Source organism: Bombina bombina, chromosome 3 (genome assembly GCF_027579735.1).
Source record: "Bombina bombina isolate aBomBom1 chromosome 3, aBomBom1.pri, whole genome shotgun sequence".
NCBI lineage: Eukaryota > Metazoa > Chordata > Amphibia > Anura > Bombinatoridae > Bombina > Bombina bombina.
Window position 1 is genome coordinate 685,080,332 of NC_069501.1, and position 20,879 is coordinate 685,101,210.

The 20,879-nt window shown below is 38.9% G+C and overlaps 1 protein-coding gene across 2 annotated transcripts in view; it reads left to right on the top strand.

Annotated features, from left to right (window-relative positions):
- LOC128653902 (merlin) overlaps window positions 1–20,879 on the top strand; it is a 207,576-nt gene that overhangs the window by 118,554 nt on the left and 68,143 nt on the right. For both annotated transcript variants that reach the window (XM_053707462.1, XM_053707463.1), the window contains 2 exons: window positions 3,211–3,286; window positions 18,675–18,812. In XM_053707462.1, the coding sequence (XP_053563437.1) occupies window positions 3,211–3,286; window positions 18,675–18,812 (214 nt within the window). The remainder of the gene's footprint in view (window positions 1–3,210; window positions 3,287–18,674; window positions 18,813–20,879) is intronic.

The window sequence follows — 20,879 nt, forward strand, 5'->3', positions numbered from 1 at the left end:
AGGATCAGGCGGATTGATGTCCGCAGCCTCAGAGCAGGCGGACAAGTTATGGAGCAGCGGTTTTTAGACCGCAGCTTCATAACTACTGTTTCCAGTGAGCCTGAAGGCTCGCGTGGAAACAGGGGCATCAAGCTCCATTCAGAGCTTGATAATTTGGCCCCCATGGGCTAGATTACAAGTGGAGCACTAATTTAATGCGTGTTCGTGAATGGGCAAATTCGCCCATTTACGGGCGAGCGATAACCAGCCATTACAAGTATCTGGTTATTGCTACCACGAGCGCTCAGAAAATGAACTATTAAAAAACAACTGCATGAAGCTGTTTTAAGGGACTAAATGTGGCGGTATGTGTGTTAGAAAAAAAAACGGCACTGAAAAGTGGCTTTACTTTGCAGGTCTATGGGGAACTGTGTATTCCCTGTAAATATATATGTTTATACACATATTAACACATAAATATACTTGTATATGTATATAATCATATACTGTACCTATATATTTAACATTTGCTACCCATCGCTGCGCAACTTATTCCCTTTGCTCAGCCAATAGGATTGAGCTCGCATTCTATTGGCTGTTCCAATCAGCCAATAGTATGTAAGCTCAATCCTATTGGCTGTTCTAATCAGCCAATAGGATTTTTTCTACCTTAATTCCCATTGGTTGATAGAATTCTATCAGCCAATCGGAATTGAAGGGACGCCATCTTGGATGATGTCATTTAAAGGACCCATCATTGTTCCAGTCGTCGACGAACGAAGAGGATGCTCCGCGTCGGTTGTCTTGAAGATAGACCCGCTCCGGATGGATGAAGATAGAAGATGCCGCCTGGATGAAGACTTCTGGCCGTCTGGAGGACCTCTTCTGCCCGGATAGGATGAAGACTTCAGACCGTCTGGAGGACCACTTCTGCCCGGTTGGGTGAAGATCTCTCAAGGTAGGGTGATCTTCAAGGGGGTAGTGTTAGGTTTTATTAAGGGGGGATTGGGTGGGTTTTAGAGTAGGGTTGAGTGTGTGTGGGTGGTTGTAATGTTGGGGGGTATTGTATTTTTTTTTTACAGGTAAAAGAGCTGATTACTTTGGGGCAATGCCCCACAAAAAGCCCTTTTAAGGGCTATTTGTAATTTAGTGTAGGGTAGGGATTTTTTTTATTTTGGGGGGCTTTTTTATTTTATTAGGGGGATTAGATTAGGTGTAATTAGTTTAAATTTTTTTAATTATTTTATTATTTTCTGTAATTTAGTGGGGGGTTTTCGTACTTTAGTTTATTTAATTTAATTGTAATTAATTGTAGTTAATTTAGGTAATTTATTTAATTATAGTGTAGTGTTAGGTGTAATTTTAGCTTAGGTTAGGTTTTATTTTACAGGTATATTTGTATTTATTTTAACTAGGAAGTTATTAAATAGTTAATAACTATTTAATAACTATTGTACCTAGTTAAAATAAATACAAAGTTGCCTGTAAAATAAAAATAAATGCTAAACTAGCTACAATGTAACTATTAGTTATATTGTAGCTAGCTTAGGGTTTATTTTATAGGTAAGTATTTAGTTTAAAAAAGGAATAATTTATTTAATTATAGGAATATTTATTTATATGTATTTAAATTATATTTAAGTTAGGGGGTGTTAGAGTTAGACTAAGATTTAGGGGTTAAAAACTTTATTATAGTGGTGGCGACGTTGGGGGCGGCCGATTAGGGGTTAATAATTGTAGGTAGGTGTCTGCGACATTGGGGGCGGCAGATTAGGGGTTAATAAATATAATGTAGGGTTCGGCGATGTTGGGGTCAGCAGATTAGGGGTACATAAGTATAATGTAGGTGGCGGCGGTGTCCAGAGCGGCAGATTAGGGGTTAATAATATAAAGCAGGTGTCGGCGATGTCGGAGGCAGCGGATTAGGGGTTAATAAGTGTAAGATTAGGGGTGTTTAGAATCGGGGTTCATGTTAGGGTGTTAGGTGTAGACATAAATGTGTTTCCCCATAGGAATAAATGGGGCTGCGTTAGAGGCTGAACGCTGCTTTTTTGCAGGTGTTAGTTTTTTTTTCAGCCGGCTCTGCCCCATTGATTTCTGTAGGGAAATCGTGCACAAGCACGTTTTGCCATCTTACCGCTACCGTAAGCAGTGCTGGTATTGAGGTGAGATGTGGAGCTAAATTCTGCTCTACGCTCACTTTTTTGCGGCTAACGCCGGGTTTCTAAAGCCCCGTAATACCAGCGTTGTCTGTGGTGAGCGGTGAGGGAAAACTGTGCGTTAGCACCGCACACCATTACCATCAAAAACTCGTAATCTAGCCAATTCCTGAATCCAGTGCCAAAGTCTTTATTAACATGAGAACAGCATTGTTGTCAGAAATATTGTATAATGTATTGATCTCCTGGAGCTACGACTAATCATTTGTGAATTAAATGTACATGGCACTGTCAAAAGGACAGCAGCATTACCTCCACTGTCTCAGTTATATCATTAACTATTTAATCCCCTATCCACCAGCAGGGCTGAACTAGAAATAAAAAGCAGCCCTGGAAAAATTTAAAGACCAGCTCTATTTTTCATTGAGTCCGTAGAATGCACATGTCCCACTGGGATACTCCTATCCCTAATGTTTTATTCAGAATTAAATTATATTAGTTTTAAAATGTAAAAAAAAAGCCAGATTGTTGTTGTAAAAGCACCCTACAACCACATTTCATCCATGGTTCCCTTTCCCAGTATGAAAATTATCATCCATAGTGTAATCTGGAGAAGACACTCAAAGCAGGGTGTCACTCTGTCTCACATTGCGACCTGACTAGACACTAGAGACCATTCAAAGAAGGGCTACTAAATGGTACATGGTCTAGAAAATAAAACTTACAAGAAAATACTTTTGGACCTTAATATGTATAGCACAGAGGAGAAAATGTAGGTGATACAACTGCATCACATTACCAGCAGCACCGCCTCCTTAAATTGTAGCTGGTCTGTCCCATCTTCTGCAGTCCATCAGGAAACCTCCTGGTGTCTTGGTAGGTCAATCCGGCCTTGTCTACCAGTATAAACTACTGCAATGCTCCCTCTAACTAAATATCCCCATTTGCATTCCTTAAACCAGTAAATACCCACTGTCTTGACCCTTAATTTTCACATCACCCATTTTGAAAATAATAAAATATACAAGTATATTATTTTATTATTAAATTGTATTGTATTTCTGCATTTTAGAGATGAAGCAGAGATGAATTACTTGAAAATTGCTCAAGACTTTGACATGTATGGAATGACCTACTTTCCCATCACTGTAAGCATAACAATTTATTGTGACTGTTGCTGTATTAGCAATAATAATGCTGAATGACTTTATTTTGTTATATTTAAAATTATATACAGGTGAAACTCGAAAAATTAGAATATCGTGCAAAAGTTCATTTATTTCACTAATGCAACTTAAAAGGTGAAACTAATATATGAGATAGACTCATTACATGCAAAGCAAGATAGTTCAAGCCGTAATTTGTCTTAATTGTGATGATTATGGCTTACAGCTCATGAAAACCCCAAATCCACAATCTCAGAAAATTAGAATATTACATGCAATCAATTAAACAAGGATTGTACATAGAACAATATCGGACCTCTGAAAAGTATAAGCATGCATGCTGTATGTACTCAGTACTTGGTTTGGGCCCCTTTTGCAGCAATTACTGCCTCAATGCGGCGTGGCATGGAAGCTATCAGCCTGTGGCACTGCTTAGGTGTTATGGAAGACCAGGATGCTTCAATAGCAGCCTTCAGCTCTTCTGCATTGTTCGGTCTCATGCCTCTCATCTTTCTCTTGGCAATGCCCCATAGATTCTCTATGGGGCTCAGGTCAGGCGAGTTTGCTGGCCAATCAAGCACAGTAATCCCAAGGTCATTGAACCAGGTTTTGGTGCTTTTAGCAGTGTGGGCAGGCGCCAAGTCCTGCTGGAAAATGAAGTCAGCATCCCTATAGAGCTCATCTGCGGAAGGAAGCATGAAGTGCTCCAAAATCTCCTGGTAGACAGCTGCGTTGACTCTGGACTTGATAAAGCACAGTGGACCAACACCAGCAGATGACATGGCTCCCCAAATCAACACAGACTGTGGAAACTTCACACTGGACTTCAAGCATCTTGCAGTGTGTGCCTCTCCATTCTTCCTCCATACTCTGGGTCCTTGGTTTCCAAATGAGATGCAAAATTTGCTCTCATCAGAAAAGAGGACTTTGGACCACTGAGCAACAGACCAGGTCTGTTTTTTCTTTAGCCCAGGTAAGACGCTTCTGATGTTGTTTGTTGTTCTGGAGTGGCTTGACAAGAGGAATACGACATTTGAAGCCCATGTCCAGGATCCGTCTGTGTGTGGTAGCTTGATGCACTGACTCCAGCCTCAGTCCACTCCTTGTGAAAGTCCCCAACACCTTTGAATGGCCTTTTCCTGACAATCTTCTCAAGGCTGCGGTCATCCCTGCTGCTTGTGCACCTTTTTCTTCCCCACTTTTCCCTTCCACATAACTTAGCACTTTGGGAACATCCAACTTCTTTTGCAATTACCTTTTGAGGTTTTCCCTCCTTATGGATGGTGTCAATGATGGTTTTCTGAACAACTGTCAGGTCAGCTCAGCAGTCTTTCCCATGATTGTGATTCCTACTGAACCAGACTGAGAGACCATTTAAAGGGACAGTCTACACCAAAAAAAATCTTATTTAAAAAGATAGATAATCCCTTTATTACCCATTCCCCGTTTTTGCATAACCAACACAGTTATATTAATATGCTTTTTACCTCTGTGATTACCTTGTATCTAAGCCTTTGCAGACAGCCTCCTTATCTAAGTGCCTTTGACAGACATGCAGTGTAGTCAATCAGTGAAGAATCCTAAATAACTTCACTGGAGTGAGCACAATGTTATATATATATATATATATACAGGGAGTGCAGAATTATTAGGCAAATGAGTATTTTGACCACATCATCCTCTTTATGCATGTTGTCTTACTCCAAGCTGTATAGGCTCGAAAGCCTACTACCAATTAAGCATATTAGGTGATGTGCATCTCTGTAATGAGAAGGGGTGTGGTCTAATGACATCAACACCCTATATCAGGTATGCATAATTATTAGGCAACTTCCTTTCCTTTGGCAAAATGGGTCAAAAGAAGGACTTGACAGGCTCAGAAAAGTAAAAAATAGTGAGATATCTTGCAGAGGGATGCAGCACTCTTAAAATTGCAAAGCTTCTGAAGCGTGATCATCGAACAATCAAGCGTTTCATTCAAAATAGTCAACAGAGTCGCAAGAAGCGTGTGGAAAAACCAAGGCGCAAAATAACTGCCCATGAACTGAGAAAAGTCAAGTGTGCAGCTGCCAAGATGCCACTTGCCACCAGTTTGGCCATATTTCAGAGCTGCAACATCACTGGAGTGCCCAAAAGCACAAGGTGTGCAATACTCAGAGACATGGCCAAGGTAAGAAAGGCTGAAAGACGACCACCACTGAACAAGACACACAAGCTGAAACGTCAAGACTGGGCCAAGAAATATCTCAAGACTGATTTTTCTAAGGTTTTATGGACTGATGAAATGAGAGTGAGTCTTGATGGGCCAGATGGATGGCCCGTGGCTGGATTGGTAAAGGGCAGAGAGCTCCAGTCCGACTCAGACGCCAGCAAGGTGGAGGTGGAGTACTGGTTTGGGCTGGTATCATCAAAGATGAGCTTGTGGGGCCTTTTCGGGTTGAGGATGGAGTCAAGCTTCAACTCCCAGTCCTACTGCCAGTTCTGGAAGACACCTTCTTCAGCAGTGGTACAGGAAGAGTCTGCATCCCTTCAAGGAAAAACATGATTTTCATGCAGGACAATGCTTCCAATCAACACGCGTCCAAGTACTCCACAGCGTGGCAGGCCAAGGGAAAAGGGTATAAAAGAAGAAAATCTATTGACATGATGGCCTCCTTGTTCCACTGATCTGAACCACATTGAGAACCTGTGGTCCATCCATCAAATGTGAAGATTTACAAGGAGGGAAAACCAGTACACCCTCTGCTGAACAGTGTCCTGGGAGGCTTGTGGTTGCTGCTGCACGCAATGATGATGGTGAACAGATCAAACACTGACCAGAATCCAGGGATGGAGGCTTTTGAGTGTCCTAGCAAAGAAAGGTGGCGTATATGGGTCACTGATTGTTTTTGTTTTGTTTTTGAATGTCCAGATATGTATATTTGTGAATGTTGAGATGTTATATTGGTTTCACTGGGTAAAAATAAAATAATTGAAAATGGGTATATATTTGTTTTTTGTTAAGTTGCCTAATAATTATGCACAGTAATAGTCACCTGCACACACAGATATCCCCCTAAAAGAGCTATAACTAAAAACAAACTAAAAACTACTTCCAAAACTATTCAGCTTTGATATTAATGAGTTTTTTGGGTTCATTGAGAACATGGTTGTTGTTCAATAATAAAATTAATCCTCAAAAATACAACTTGCCTAATAATTCTGCACTCCCTGTATATATATATGACACGTGAACTAGGAGGCGGTTTTTCAACTGTTTAGCAATCAGTTTGAGCCTAGCTAGGTTTAGCGTTTCAAAAATACCACCAAGGGAACAAAGCAAATTTGATGATAAAAGTAAATTGGAAAGTTGTTTAAAATTGCATGCCCTATCTGAATCATGAAAGTTTAGTTTTGACTTTACTGTCCCTTTAAAGGCTCAGGAACCCTTTGCATGTGTTATGGCTTAATTAGCTGATTAGAGTGGGACATTTTAAGCCTAGAATATTGCACCTTTTCACAATATTCTAATTTTCTGAGATTGTGGACTTGGGGTTTTCGTGAGCTGTAAGCCATAATCATCAGTTATGACAAATCACGGCTTGAACTATCTTGCTTTGCATGTAATGAGTCTATCTCATATATTAGTTTCACCTTTTAAGTTGCATTAGTGAAATAAATGAACTTTTGCACGATATTTTAATTTTTCGAGTTTCACCTGTAAAATTTAAATCAAATCAATATTTTGTGTGGTCATGCTTTTCCTTCAAAACAGCATAAATTCGTCTAAGTACACTTGCACACAGTTTTTAAGGAATTTGGCAGGTAGTTTGTTCCAAACATCTTGAATAAATAACCACAGTTCTTCTGTGGATTTAGACTGTTGCTTCTGTCTCTTCATGTAATCCCAGACAGACTCGATGATGTTGAGATCAGGGGGCCATACCATAATTTCTAGAACTCCTGGTTCTTCTTTACGCTGAAGATAGTTCTTAAGGGGACATGAAACCCAAAATGTTTCTCTCATGATCCAGATAGAGCATGCAATTTTAAACAGCTTTCTAATTTACTTCTAGTATCAATTTTTCTTTGTTCTCTAAGTATCTTTGGTTGAAAAATGTACAGGACTGTGCATGTGTTTGGAGCACTATATGGCAGCAGTTTTGCAAGAATGTTATCCATTTGCAAAAGTAGTAGATGGTAGCATGTAGTGCTCCAGACACCTACCTAGGTATCTCTTCAACAAAGAATACCATGGGAACAAAGCAAATTCGATATTATAAGTAAATTGGAAACTTTTTCTTTAAATTGTATGCTATGAATCATAAAATTTTTTTTGGGGTTTCATATCCCTTTAATGACTTTGACTGTATGATTGGATGCCTCATTGATCTAAGCATTGAGGAGACCATAATTTCTAACCAAATTCCCAAATACAGCCACCAAACTTGCAAAGCATCTCCACCATGCTTCACTGTTGCCTGCAGAAACTCATTTTTGTATCACTCTGAAACCCTTTGAGGAACAAACTACCTTCTGCTACAGCCAAATATTTCAAAGTTTGACTCATTAGTCCAGAGCACCTACAGCCATTTTTCTGCAACCCTCGAGTCTGTGTTTTTGTGCATAGCCACTTGTTCTTGTATCCATGAAGGAGCTATGTACCAATTCTAACCAGACTTCTCCGGACATTATATGTGTGTTGCTGATCCCACTGGTTTCTGCCAATTCTGAGCTGATGGTACTGTTTAACATCTCCCAATTGTGAAGAGAAGTAAGCATGATGTGTCTTTCATCTTCTGCACTAAGTTTACTTGGCCGACCACTGCATCTACAGTCCTCAACATTGTCCATTTATTTGTGCTTCTTCAGAAATGCTTGAACAGCACATCTGGAAACTCCTGCCCACCTGGAAATGCCTGCTGGGAGAGACCTTGCTGATGCAACCTCACTTGTTAGCAGAGTCTGGCTGTTCCTCAACCAGTTTATTCCTCCTACACATCTGTTTCTGTATGAGTTAATGATTGTGTTGCATCCTACATATTAATTTGATGATCATTAGCACCTTTTTGGAATAATTGTTTAATCAAGCACCTGACTATTTGCCTACAAAATCCTTGAATTTGCACAAGTATAACTAGGAGAAGGGTGGTCACACCAAATATTGATTTGATTTAGATTGTTTTTCTGTTTAATCACTTTGCATTTTTTTAATTGAAAAAAAAATAAACTATTAACATTTCTATTTTTTAAAGCAATCTCACTTTACAGCATTTTTTCACCCCTGCCTACTTTCATATTGTGATATGAGCCCAATAATAAGAGTGCTATTGATTCAGCTTGAACAGTGTTAAAGTGAAGGTAAACTTTGGTGACTGAAAGCCCGTTTTTTTAAAAATACTATTAAAAACAGGGGCACTTTCATTCATCAAAGTTTACAAAGCAGCCGTTTTGATTAAAAACTTACCTTTTTTTCTTTTCACAGCTACAGCAGCTTTCCCCTCCTGGAAATCCTCTCTTCACACCTCAGCAATGACTAATCCGGCCTTCCCTCAATCACAGCAATGGCCTCAAGCAATAACCACCCTGGTGGGAAAGCTATGATTGGAGGAAGCCGGATTAGTCATTGCTGACGTGTGAAGAGAGGATTTCAAGAGGGGAAGCTGCTCTGGCTGTGAAAAGAAAAAAAGGTAAGTTTTTAATCAAAACGGCTGCTTTGTAAACTTTGATGAATGAAAGAGCCCCTGTTTTTAATAGTATTCTTAAAAAACGGGCTTTCATTCATCAAAGTTTACCTTCACTTTAATGTTCAGCAGTGCTAATTTTGTTGCACTTCACTTTTAATCTGGGCCATAATGTATAAAGAATATCCAAACACCAAGGGCGAGATTACATATGCGGAGCAAGCTTCAGCGCAACTGCTGAAACCTGCGCGGCCCGTAATTTCACCTCACACATCGGGGTATCATTTAAACCCCGCCGGCAGTTCATAAAGTGCCCGTAAATCGGAAAAACTAGCGATGTCCAGAAATGAGTGTAAATACAAATTTCTGGAGTCGCCAGTGACTTATGGCACTTTAGAAACTGACGGCAACTAAGAAAATAAAAAAAAATCAAATCTCCCGCAAAAGACTAACCCGCCTTCCAAAAATAAACCTGACACGTAAGACACCTATATCTGCAATCAAACCCACATCAGAACTAATAATAAAAGTATTAACCCCTAAACCGACAACCCGCCACAATGCAATATGCCTAATTGAACTATTAACCCCTAATCCGCCATTCACCCTGATCGCAATCTACCTAATAAAAATATTAACCCCTAAATCCGCCAACCACAACATCGCAAACTACCTAATAAATGTATTAACCCCTATTCCGCCATTCACCCACATCACAAAGTCCCTATTAAAACTATTAACCCCTAATCTGCCATTAACCCACATCACAAAGTACCTATTAACCCTATGAACCCCTAATCCGCCAAACCCACACAACAATCCTAATAAAACTATTAACCCATAATCCGTCAAATCCCCACAACGCAAATAACAAATTAAAAAACTAAGCCCCCTAACACCCCCGCTAAATTAACCTCAATTACCTAAACTAAAAAATACTAAGTTACAAACAATTAAAATAAAAAAGGTAACATTACTTAAAAATAAAAAAACTAAGATTAAATTAATCTAAGATTACAAAAAATAAAAAATTCTAACATTACATAAAATAATAATCCAAATTGTCAAAAATAAAAAAATAAACCTAATCCCTATGAAAATAAAAAGCCCCCCAAAATAAAAACACCCCCTAATCTAATGCTAAACTACCAATAGCCCCTTAAAAGGGCCTTTTGTAGGGCATTGCCCTAAATTAAAACAGCACTGTTACCATAAAAAAATACTAAGTCCCCCTCTAACAGTAAATCCTAAACTACCCATTGCCCCTAAAGGGGTAATTGTATGGGCATTGCCCTTTAAAGGGCATTCAGCTCTTTTTCAAAGGCCCATTAAATCCCTAATCTAAAAAAAACCAAACCCCCAAAAAATAAAAAATCTAAATCTAACCCCCAGATAGGTACATGGTTCCTGAAGTCCGGTGGTAAAGTCTTCTTCCAAGCGGCGATATCTTCTTCCAGGAACAAGCCGGCGTGGAGCACGGAACTGAAGACCGTTAACAGCGGTACTGAAGAATGGTGATGGCGGAACTGAAGACCGGCGACCGCAGAGTAATTTATTTATTTTTGTTGTGGGGGTTTGGCAGATTAGGGGTTAATAGATTTATTAGGTTTGTTGCGATGTGGGTTAATGGCGGATTAGGGGTTAATAGATTAATTAAATTTATTGCGTTGGTGGGGGATGGCGATTTAGGGGTTAATAGTTTTAATAGGTACTTTGCGATATGGGTGAATGGCGGATTAGGGGGTTAATAGTTTATTAAGGTATATTGCATTGTGGGGTGATGGCGGTTTAGGGATTAATCACTTTATTAGCGTTGTGGGGGGTTGGCGGATTAGGGGTTGCGGTTGACAGCAGATAGATATTGTGCATGCGTTAGGTGTTAGTTACTCATTTCAGGGGGTTACGGTGCTCACATTTTCAGCGTGAGGCTTGCTGCGCCTGCCTATGTGTGGCGAGGTGAAAATGGAGTAAAATTTCTCAATTTTCGGCACTTAAGTCCTTACGCTAAATATGTGATACCGATTTGCGATGCGGTTCTATGTTAGCTTATGGGAGTAAAAATTACGGGCGACGGGTGAAATATACGTGCCGCATTTATATGCAGCGCTGTATATGTGATACAAAAACCGGCTTGGCCGGCTTTTGCGGTTGACGTCGCATATGTAATCTCTCCACAAGTCTACAATGTCTTAGATTAGTTTATAAAACACTCAAGGGTCAATTCCAATCTTTCCGATATCAGCTCCTGATAACTTGGTGTTGGTTTTGGTTGGTATGAGAAGTGTTTTTTTAAGTGATTACAATACAAAATGGAAAAGCTCTCAGCTGCAAACAAGTTTTTAATGCAAAAGTTCCTGAAAATGTGTTTTCATTTTAAGACCTCTCAAATTACATTAAGTTCTTTTGAATTAACTCCTTTGTTCACTGTGTAAGGGAAATCATAATTTACATGTGTGATAGTAACCTATTGTAATCCGAATAAATCCTTATGACTGGTAAAATATGTTAATGTGGTTTATATATAGACATGATATGTATTCTGGTCATGTTTACTCAATGATTATAGTGGCACCTAATAGTTTAAAAGTATTGGTTTTCTTTTATTATTTCCAATTATTGGATGAATATCAATTTGTGCTTCTATTGTAAAGAGACCAGCCATCTTGTCTTGTGAATGCATAGCGAGAATACAAAGAAGGTAAAGTATAACCTACACCTGTATTACTTAACTTCTGCTCCTGTTGCTTCATATTTGTCTGTTACCATCTTTTTGCAATGGATTTACAGGACAGAGATTGAGGCAATTATGAATTCTGGGGCAAGTGGCTGTTTTATTGATTCTTCGCTGGCAGCTAATGTGAGGATTACGCTTCAGTCCAAGGGGCCGATTTACCAATCTCTGGCGGACATGATATTGTCTCCTGTGTGCTTTATACCTTATGCACAAAAAAATTCTGGTGAACTGCTTGTGCAATGCCGCCCCCTGCAGATTCATGGCCAATCGGCCGCTAGCAGGGGTTGTCAATCAACCCAATCATATAGGATCAGGTGGATTGATGTCCGCAGCCACAGAGGCCTAAGACCGCTGCTCCATAACTGCTATTTCTGGCGAGCCTAAAGGCTCGCGTGGAAACAGGGGCATCAGGGGCCATTCGGCCCTTGATAAATCGGCCCCCGAGTCTACTCTTATTCAGTTGTTTGTTGCTGGTGGTAGCACTATAAATCTGGCCTTGTTGTTAAAAAAACTGTACCTGTATCTGTTTGGGCTTTAAACTTAAAGAGACTTTGCAGTTTGCAGTTTGTAGTTGGGGATTCCTCTTTGTTTCCTTTGATTTTGGGTTTACCCTGATTAAGTTTACACAATTTTTCAATAAGCTGGAGCACTGGCAGCTTAACGTTTACCTGTGTTTTTTGTCAAAACGTATTCCTTTCCCAATATGCAGTATTTTGAATGTTCCTCAGAATATTTTAGAAGCCATCCCTGAGCAATATAAACTCCCTCACTCATTATGGACAAGTATAGTTTTAGTTATGCACTTTGGACTTTATAATGCTTCAGCTATCCTCCAACATTTATTTAATAATATCTTTAGAGATTTGTTGGATATGTTTATTGTGATATATTTGGATGACATTCTTATATTTTCTCCCTCTTAAGATTCTCATGTGGCCCATGTCTGATCTGTGCTGTCTAGATTACAGACCAATATTCTCTTTGCCAAATTGGAGTCAGTTTTCTGTGTCTTCAGTAGAATTTGTGGGTTATATTCTCTATTCGTTGGAGTGGCCTGTTCCTGAGTAAGTATGTAAGAAGGCAGTACAAAGATTTATTAGCTCATTTTGTCAGACTTTTCATCAGGATTTTTTCTAGTGTGTGTGCTCCTATTACTCGTCTTACTCGCAGCCAGACTTCTTTCTCCTAGACACCTGAAGCACAAGTGACTTTTGATAAATTTAAAGGATTGTTTACTTTAGTCCCAATTCTGCCTGATGTTCAAATACCTTTTTACCTTGAGATTAATGCGTCTGATGTTTTAATTGAAGCTATTTTGTCTCAATAAGTGGAGCCTAGAGACCATATGTACCAGTGGCCTTTTTCTCTAGACTATTCTGTTAAGAGGGATCATCCTAGACAGGCTAGCTGGGCTTTATTATTCTCTAATTTTGTAATAACACTGCTCCTCCTTTCTCTTTACCTTTGGTTCCTGTGGATAGCTTATTGTATTATGAAGAAATAATTTTTGATCTATCTCAAATGCGTTTGGAAGTTTTGGAGTTATTTCATGACTCTCCTGCCGTTTGTCATGCCGGCATTTGATCTCTCATACATTTTGGTGGCTTAAATTGGCTGAGGATGTTTGTTAGTTTGTCCTATCTTGTGACATTTCAATTTGGCTCCAGTTGGTCCTCTTTATCCTTTATCAATTCCTGAGAGTACTTGGATTTGTGATTCAATTAACTTTATTTTGGATCTGCCTCCATCTGATAGCCATGATACTATTTTGTTGCAATGGATTGTTTTACTAAAATGTCTTACTTATGGGATTACCTTCTGCCAGTACTGCAGCTAATTTATTCTTGAAGGAGACCTTTTGTCTGCATGGCTTACCTCAGGAGGTGTTGTCAGACAGAAGTACCCAGATTACCTCTAGATTTTGGAAATATTTCTGCTTTAGCCTCAGTATTTCATGATCCATGTCATATGAGAATCATCCTCACATTAATGGTCAGACGGAATGGACTAATCTGACTGAAGTGGTATTTGAGATGCTTTTTGTACGTATATTTAGGATAATTAGTTTTGTCTACTTCCCACTACTGAATTTGCCTTTAACAGTCAGATTCATTACTCTATAAAGATGTCTTCATTTTTTCCAAGTTCCAGGTTCCATCCTGCTTTGCTTCCAGACCTTCCTGTTGCTTCACCAGTCCCAGATTGGAATCAAAGGTTGTCAATTCTTGCCAAGAATTTTATACAGTATTGTAACAGAAAACTTTTCTCAGGGCTCAACAACAGATTTGCTGACAAATCCTGTTCTCCTACTCCTTCCTACTCATGTGGAGAAAATTTTTGGCTCACTACACTTAATTTAAGATTCACCTGTCCTTCTAGAAAGTTGGGTCACCTCTCAGATTATTAACCATGTGGCTATTTGGCTGGATCTTCCTTCATGTTACCAAGTCTATCAATTGACACAGATCAATGTTGGATCCCTAATCCTTTAACTAAATTACATTTTTCTCCTCATGTCTCTTTGGAAGTTTCTGAAGAATTTGAGTTGGAGAAGATTTTGGATCTGGTTAAAAGGAAGGGAGTATGGTTTTTAAGATCAGAGACAATGGCCTCTATTTATCAAGCTGTCTACTTTCTAGCATTCGCCGGCCCCAATACGCTCGCCTAAGCTCGCCTAACATCGCCGCCACGGACCTGAATACGTTTGCCAAATTTATCAAGAAAGCTGTCAAAAAGCCGCGCACCAAGTACGGTGCGATGAGAAGCGGACTGTTGTTAACTAACAGTCATCGATCTCTCTGCTCATCGGCTTATTCGCAGCTTTCATGCTAGCCTGTCACTAAGCACCCACACTATACTATACTGTTTTACCTCTATACCGCCGCTCCCGGAGCCCCCCGCAACTATAAAAAATATATTAACCCCTAAACCGCCACTCCCGGACCTCGCCACAACTATAATAAATATATTAAACCCTAAACCGCCGCTCCCGGAGCCCACCGCCACCTACATTACATTTATTAACCCCTAATCTGCCCCCTACACCGCCGCCACCTACATTACATCTATTAACCCCTAAACCTAAGTCTAACCCTAACCCTAACACCCCCCCTAACTTAAATATTATTTAAATTAATCTAAATAAATATTCCTATAATTAAATAAATTATTCCTATTTAAAACTAAATACTTACCTATAAAATAAACCCTAAGATAGCTACAATATAACTAATAGTTGCATTGTAGCTATTTTAGGGTTTATTTTTATTTTACAGGCAACTTTGTATTTATTTTAACTAGGTACAATAGCTATTAAATAGTTATTAACTATTTAATAGCTACCTAGTTAAAATAACTACAAATTTACCTGTAAAATAAATCCTAACACTATACTACTAAAATTAACTAAACTTAACTAAAATTAACTAAAATACAAAAAAAAAACCTCTAACTATTTAATAGCTATTGTACCTAGTTAAAATAAATACAAAGTTGCCTGTAAAATAAAAATAAACCCTAAAATAGCTACAATGTAACTATTAGTTATATTGTAGCTATCTTAGGGTTTATTTTATAGGTATTTAGTTTTAAATAGGAATAATTTATTTAATTATAGGAATATTTATTTAGATTAATTTAAATAATATTTAAGTTAGGGGGTTGTTAGGGTTAGGCTTAGACTTAGGTTTAGGGGTTGATAGATATAATGTAGGTGGCGGCGGTGTAGGGGGGGGCAGATTAGGGGTTAATAAATGTAATGTAGGTGGCGGTGGGCTCCGGGAGTGGCGGTTTAGGGGTTAAACAATTAATTTATTTGTGGCGGGGTCCGGGATCAGCAGGATAGGGGTTAATAACTTTATGTAGGTGGGGGGGCAGCAGATTAGGGGTAATAGGTATAATGTAGGTGGCGGCGGGGTCCGGGAGCAGCGGTTTAGGGGTTAATACATTTATTATAGTTGCGGCTAGGTCCGGGAGCGGCGGTTTAGGGGTTAAACATTTTATTTAGTTGCGGCGGGGTCCGGGAGTGGCGTTTTAGGGGTTAATACGTATAGTGTAGGTGGCGGCGGTGTCGGGGCGGCGGTTTAGGGGTTAATAAGTATAAAGTAGGTGGCGGCAGTGTAGGGGGGCAGATTAGGGGTGTTTAGATTCGGGGTACATGTTAGGGTGTTAGGTGTAGACACTTCCTATAGGAATCAATGGGATATCGGGAGGCAGCAAACATGAGCTCCCTCTGCTGTCAGACTCCCATTGATTCCTATGGGATCCGCTGCCTCCAGGGTGGCGGATTGAAAACCAGGTACACTGGGCCGGAATAGTGGCGAGCGTACCTGGTTGTTCTTTGATAACTACCAAAAGTAGTCAGATTGTGCCGGACTTGCGTTCGGAACATCTGGAGTGACGTAACCATCGATCTGTGTCGGACTGAGTCCGGCGGATCGTATGTTACGTCACTAGATTCTACTTTTGCCAGTCTGTAGGGCTTGATAACTATGGCGAATCAGCCTCGCCACAAATACACTGCGGAATTCCAGCATATTTGCGGTTGACGGCTTGATAAATAGAGGCCATTGCATACGGATTTTAACTCGGAGATCCAGCACTTGAGTCACAGTGGTTACGCAAGAAAATGGTCCAGAAAGTACAGCAGACAGCGTGCGACGTTCCCTCTACCTCCTGTGCTTCACTTACCTCATAGGATTGAGGTTAAACACTGTGAGTAGGCACATTGGTCATTTTTTCGCTGTATATACCATCTAGAACTCATTGGATTTTGTGGACTCTTACATTTTCTATTTACTTTTTAATTTAAATTTTATCTTTATGGTCCTTGACATTGTATTATTTTGCTGTTTTGTATTGCTGTTTGTTTCAGATTCTCCTCGAAGTAGGATACATATAGCATTCATTTATACTGTCGTATGTGATAATACTGTTTGCAGAAGTTTTATTGGAGTGCAATTTGTTTTAGGTTTTGCGCTGGATGATCCTTGTTTTTGTTTGTCCCTTTCCTCCCTAAATTAGGAGGTTACCTAGGATTCTTTACATCCATTTTAGTTGCAGACCTAGATTTGATCACTTTCTTGTTGTCCTTTTGGGGAGTTAGCACTTACCCCTCTGTTTCTTGGACATATATATATATATATATATATATATATATATATATATATATATATACAATCGTATGCAACAGTTTAGAAACCCCTGACAATTTCCATGATTTTCATTTATAAATAATTGGATGTTTGGATCAGCAATTTCATTTTGATCTATCAAATAACTGAAGGACACAGTATTATTTCAGTAGTGAAATGAGGTTTATTGGATTAACAGAAAATGTGTAATATGCATCAAAACGAAATTAGACAGGTGCATAAATTTGGGCACCCTTGTCATTTTGTTGATTTGAATACCTGTAACTACCTAGCAATGATTAATTGGAACACACAGTTGGTTTGGTGAGCCCATTAAGCCTTTAACTTCATAGAAAGGTGCATCCAATCATGAGAAAGGGTATTTAAGGTGGCCAATTGCAAGTTGTTGTTGTCTTTGAATCTCCTCTGAAGAGTGGCAACATGGGGGCCTCAAAACAACTCTCAAATGATCTGAAAACAAAGATTGTTCAACATTATGATTTAGGGGAAGGCTACAAAAAGCTATTGCGGAGATTTAAGCTGTCAGTGTCCACTGTGAGGAACATAGTGAGGAAATCGAAGACTACAGGCACAGTGTTAAGGCCAGAAGTGGCAGGCCAAATAAAATATCAGAGAGGCAAAGGCAAAGGATGGAGAGAACGGTCAAAAACAGCCCACAGACCACCTCCAAAGAGCTACAACATCATCTTGCTGCAGATGGTGTCACTTTGCATCGTTCAACAATTCAGCGCACTTTGCACAAGGAGAAGCTGTGTGTGATGCGGAAGAAGCCTTTTCTGCACACACGCCACAAACAGAGTCGCTTGAGGTATGCAAACTCTGGCATTTATGCAGAGGAACAAGTACAATGTTCTGGAATGGCCATCCCAGTCCCCAGACCTTATTATCATTGACAATCTGTGGGGTGATTTGAAGCGGGCTCTCGATGCTCGGAATGGTCCAAAATACCTTCATCTAGAATCCAGACAATCATTACAGGCTATAGGAAGCGTCTAGAGGCTGTTATTTCTGCTAAAGGAGGTTCTACTAAATATTGATGCAATATTTATGTTGGGGTGCCCAAATTTATGCACCTGTCTAATTTCGTTTTGATGCATATTGCACATTTTCTGTTAGTCCAATAAACCTCATTTCATTACTGAAATATTACTGTGTCCTTCAGTTATGTTATTTGATAGATCAAAATGAAAGTGTTGATCCAAACAACCAATTATTTATAAATGAAAATCATGGAAATTGTCAGGGGTGCCTAAACTTTTGCATACAACTGTGTGTGTATATATATATTGCACACATACACACACTACATATATTCATAGCATTTCTATTTACATCACTGTTATTCAGTAACATGAATTTCAGAAAGAAGCAATGAGTGTCACCTAACAAAATGTGTAGAGAGCCTCTGATCTAAGCACAACCAAAAACAAAGAAACAACTGTACTGAAAGCATAGACAAATGACAAATTTAAAATATATATATTAATAAACAGATAAATAACAGTGTAAATACACATCTAGGGGCCTATTTATTAAAGGTCTTGCGGACCTGATCCGACATTGTGGATCAGGTCCGCAAGACCTTGCTGAATGCAGAGAGCAATACGCTTTCCGCATTTAACATTGCCCCAGCAGCTCACAAGAGACCGCTGCTTCATAAATTGTGTTTCTGGCGAGTCTGAAGACTCGCCAGAAACACGGGTCCACAAGCTCCATTCGGAGCTTGATAAATGGGCCCCCTAGTGTCAGATGCAGGGCCAATATTTAGGCAAAAGAACAGTGAAATATACACTTCAAGGTGTCTTTTTTTTTTCTTCCAGCAAGCAAAGAGTGATGCTGATGTTCTGCTTGGAGTTGATGCAAAAGGGATCCATATCTACAGCACAAATGATAAGATTTCTCCATTAAAATCTTTTAAATGGGGGGACATCAGAAATATTTCTTACAATGTTAAGAAAGTGAGTAAATATGGATACACGTTATTCACAAGTAAGGTTTATACAATAAATTGCTCTTTGTTTTCACATTTAGAATATGATGACAACATATGGTCAAGATACAAAAACCTAAAGTTTACCAAAAGAAATTCATCCATAAATTCTAGAAATAGCATTTCACACCACAGATAATAGCCGCAAGTTATCAAGGTCTGTCGGACCTGATCCGACAGTGCGGATCAGGTCCGACAGACCTCGCTGAATACGGTGAGCAATACGCTGGTGCAACGCCGCCCCCTGCAGACTCGCGGCCAATAGGCCGCCAGCAGGGCGGTGTCAATCAACCCGATCGTACTCAATCGGGTTGATTTCCGGCGATTTCTGTCCGCCTGCTCAGAGCAGGCGGACAGGTTATGGAGCAGCGGTCTTTGTGACCGCTGCTTCATAACTGCTGTTTCTGGCTCGCCAGAAACAGGGGGCATCAACCTCCATTCGGAGCTTGATAAATATGCCCCATTGTCTCTAATATGCTACTGGTAAGTCTTGTTTTACGTTATTGGATCACATGACTTCTCAAGGAGGATTTGACACAATCCAATTAACAATTTCTATTAATCTAACAATAAATGAAATACATATTATAAAGCTAGATCGTGCCGTAACATTTGCCATTAAATATTCTAAAGTCACAACTATCATTGCCTGGGGTTTTCTGTTTTTTTTTTGTGCAACACAAGAGGGAAATCCAGGCATGCATAAATATAAGTGTGTGAGCGTGAGGTACATATTTGTTGTTGACTGGTATGTAAATGTATTGTAAAACATCCCATGGATAGACTAAAGGTTTTTCAAAGTCAATTTAAGAATTAAAAAAAAATACCAACAGACTATAATAATTGTTTTCTATAGCATGGATAAGGGGAACAAGTGGAAAAAAAAAGACCTTCATAACATTGAACAGGTAGCGTGTCTTATCTTAGATTTAAAAAAAAAAAATCACCTTCAAAACAACACAATAAGTAATGTACAATAGAAGCAATGGCACTGAAACAATATTGTTCAAATAAAAATAGAATATATTTATTAAAACATATAGGGCCATATTAAAAGTGGTGCACAATTTTTTTCCCGCTGTAGGTGCTAACTATGCGCAAAGAAAATAATTAAGGAGGCTGGGTTATTTTTTTGTAAAATATATATCTATACCTATATATCTATATCTATATGAATCTATATATAAATGCATATTTACACATCTAAACACATAAATACCTATATATCTATATCTATATGAATCTATATATAAATGCATATTTACACATCTAAACACATAAATACACATGTATACATACACAGTACGCATACACATATTTAGACATATTTAGACATATTTAGACATAATACCAATCAGCAAGTATGGCTATTGGCTAAAAGGAGGAAACACCACCTCATTGTATAAAATAGCGTTTTGCTGGGCGATCGGAGGCGCTCAGCTCATCATAAACTGCAGGCAATTAAAGGAGCTTTCAGCAAGACATTTTTTATACTTCATGACTGAAAGTCCCCTTTATTTATAGCACTGCTAAATCCTAGCATTTAAAAAAATGCTAGAATTTATCTTCACTTTAAGTTGGGCGCTAAATGTAAGTGTGGTCCAATGATATTGCTTATCCAAAGCTATCATTAGCACGCCACTTATAATCTGGCCCAATTTGTAAAAGCCATGTTACAATATAATAAAATACATAAAAACAATTATACTTGCATAAGGTTGAAGATCCACAAATGTAGTTAGTCCTCTAGCTTTTGAGGTTCCACTCACTCCAGTCCACTTGACCTGATGAAGAGGTGGAACGTTAAAACTATAATCAGATGACACAGAGCTCAAGTGTGACTCTAGAAAATGTTCTTCCTTTTATATGAGTGGCACTACAGAAGTACAGTACTATATTAAATTATAATTATTGCTTATTAACCCCATCACTTCCTATGTGCAAGGAGTCTTCAGCTGTATTCCTTGGACAATACATGAAATATGCAAAATTTGAAAATGTGATGGGGTAAACTTAGAATTAAGTACTTGAAAAA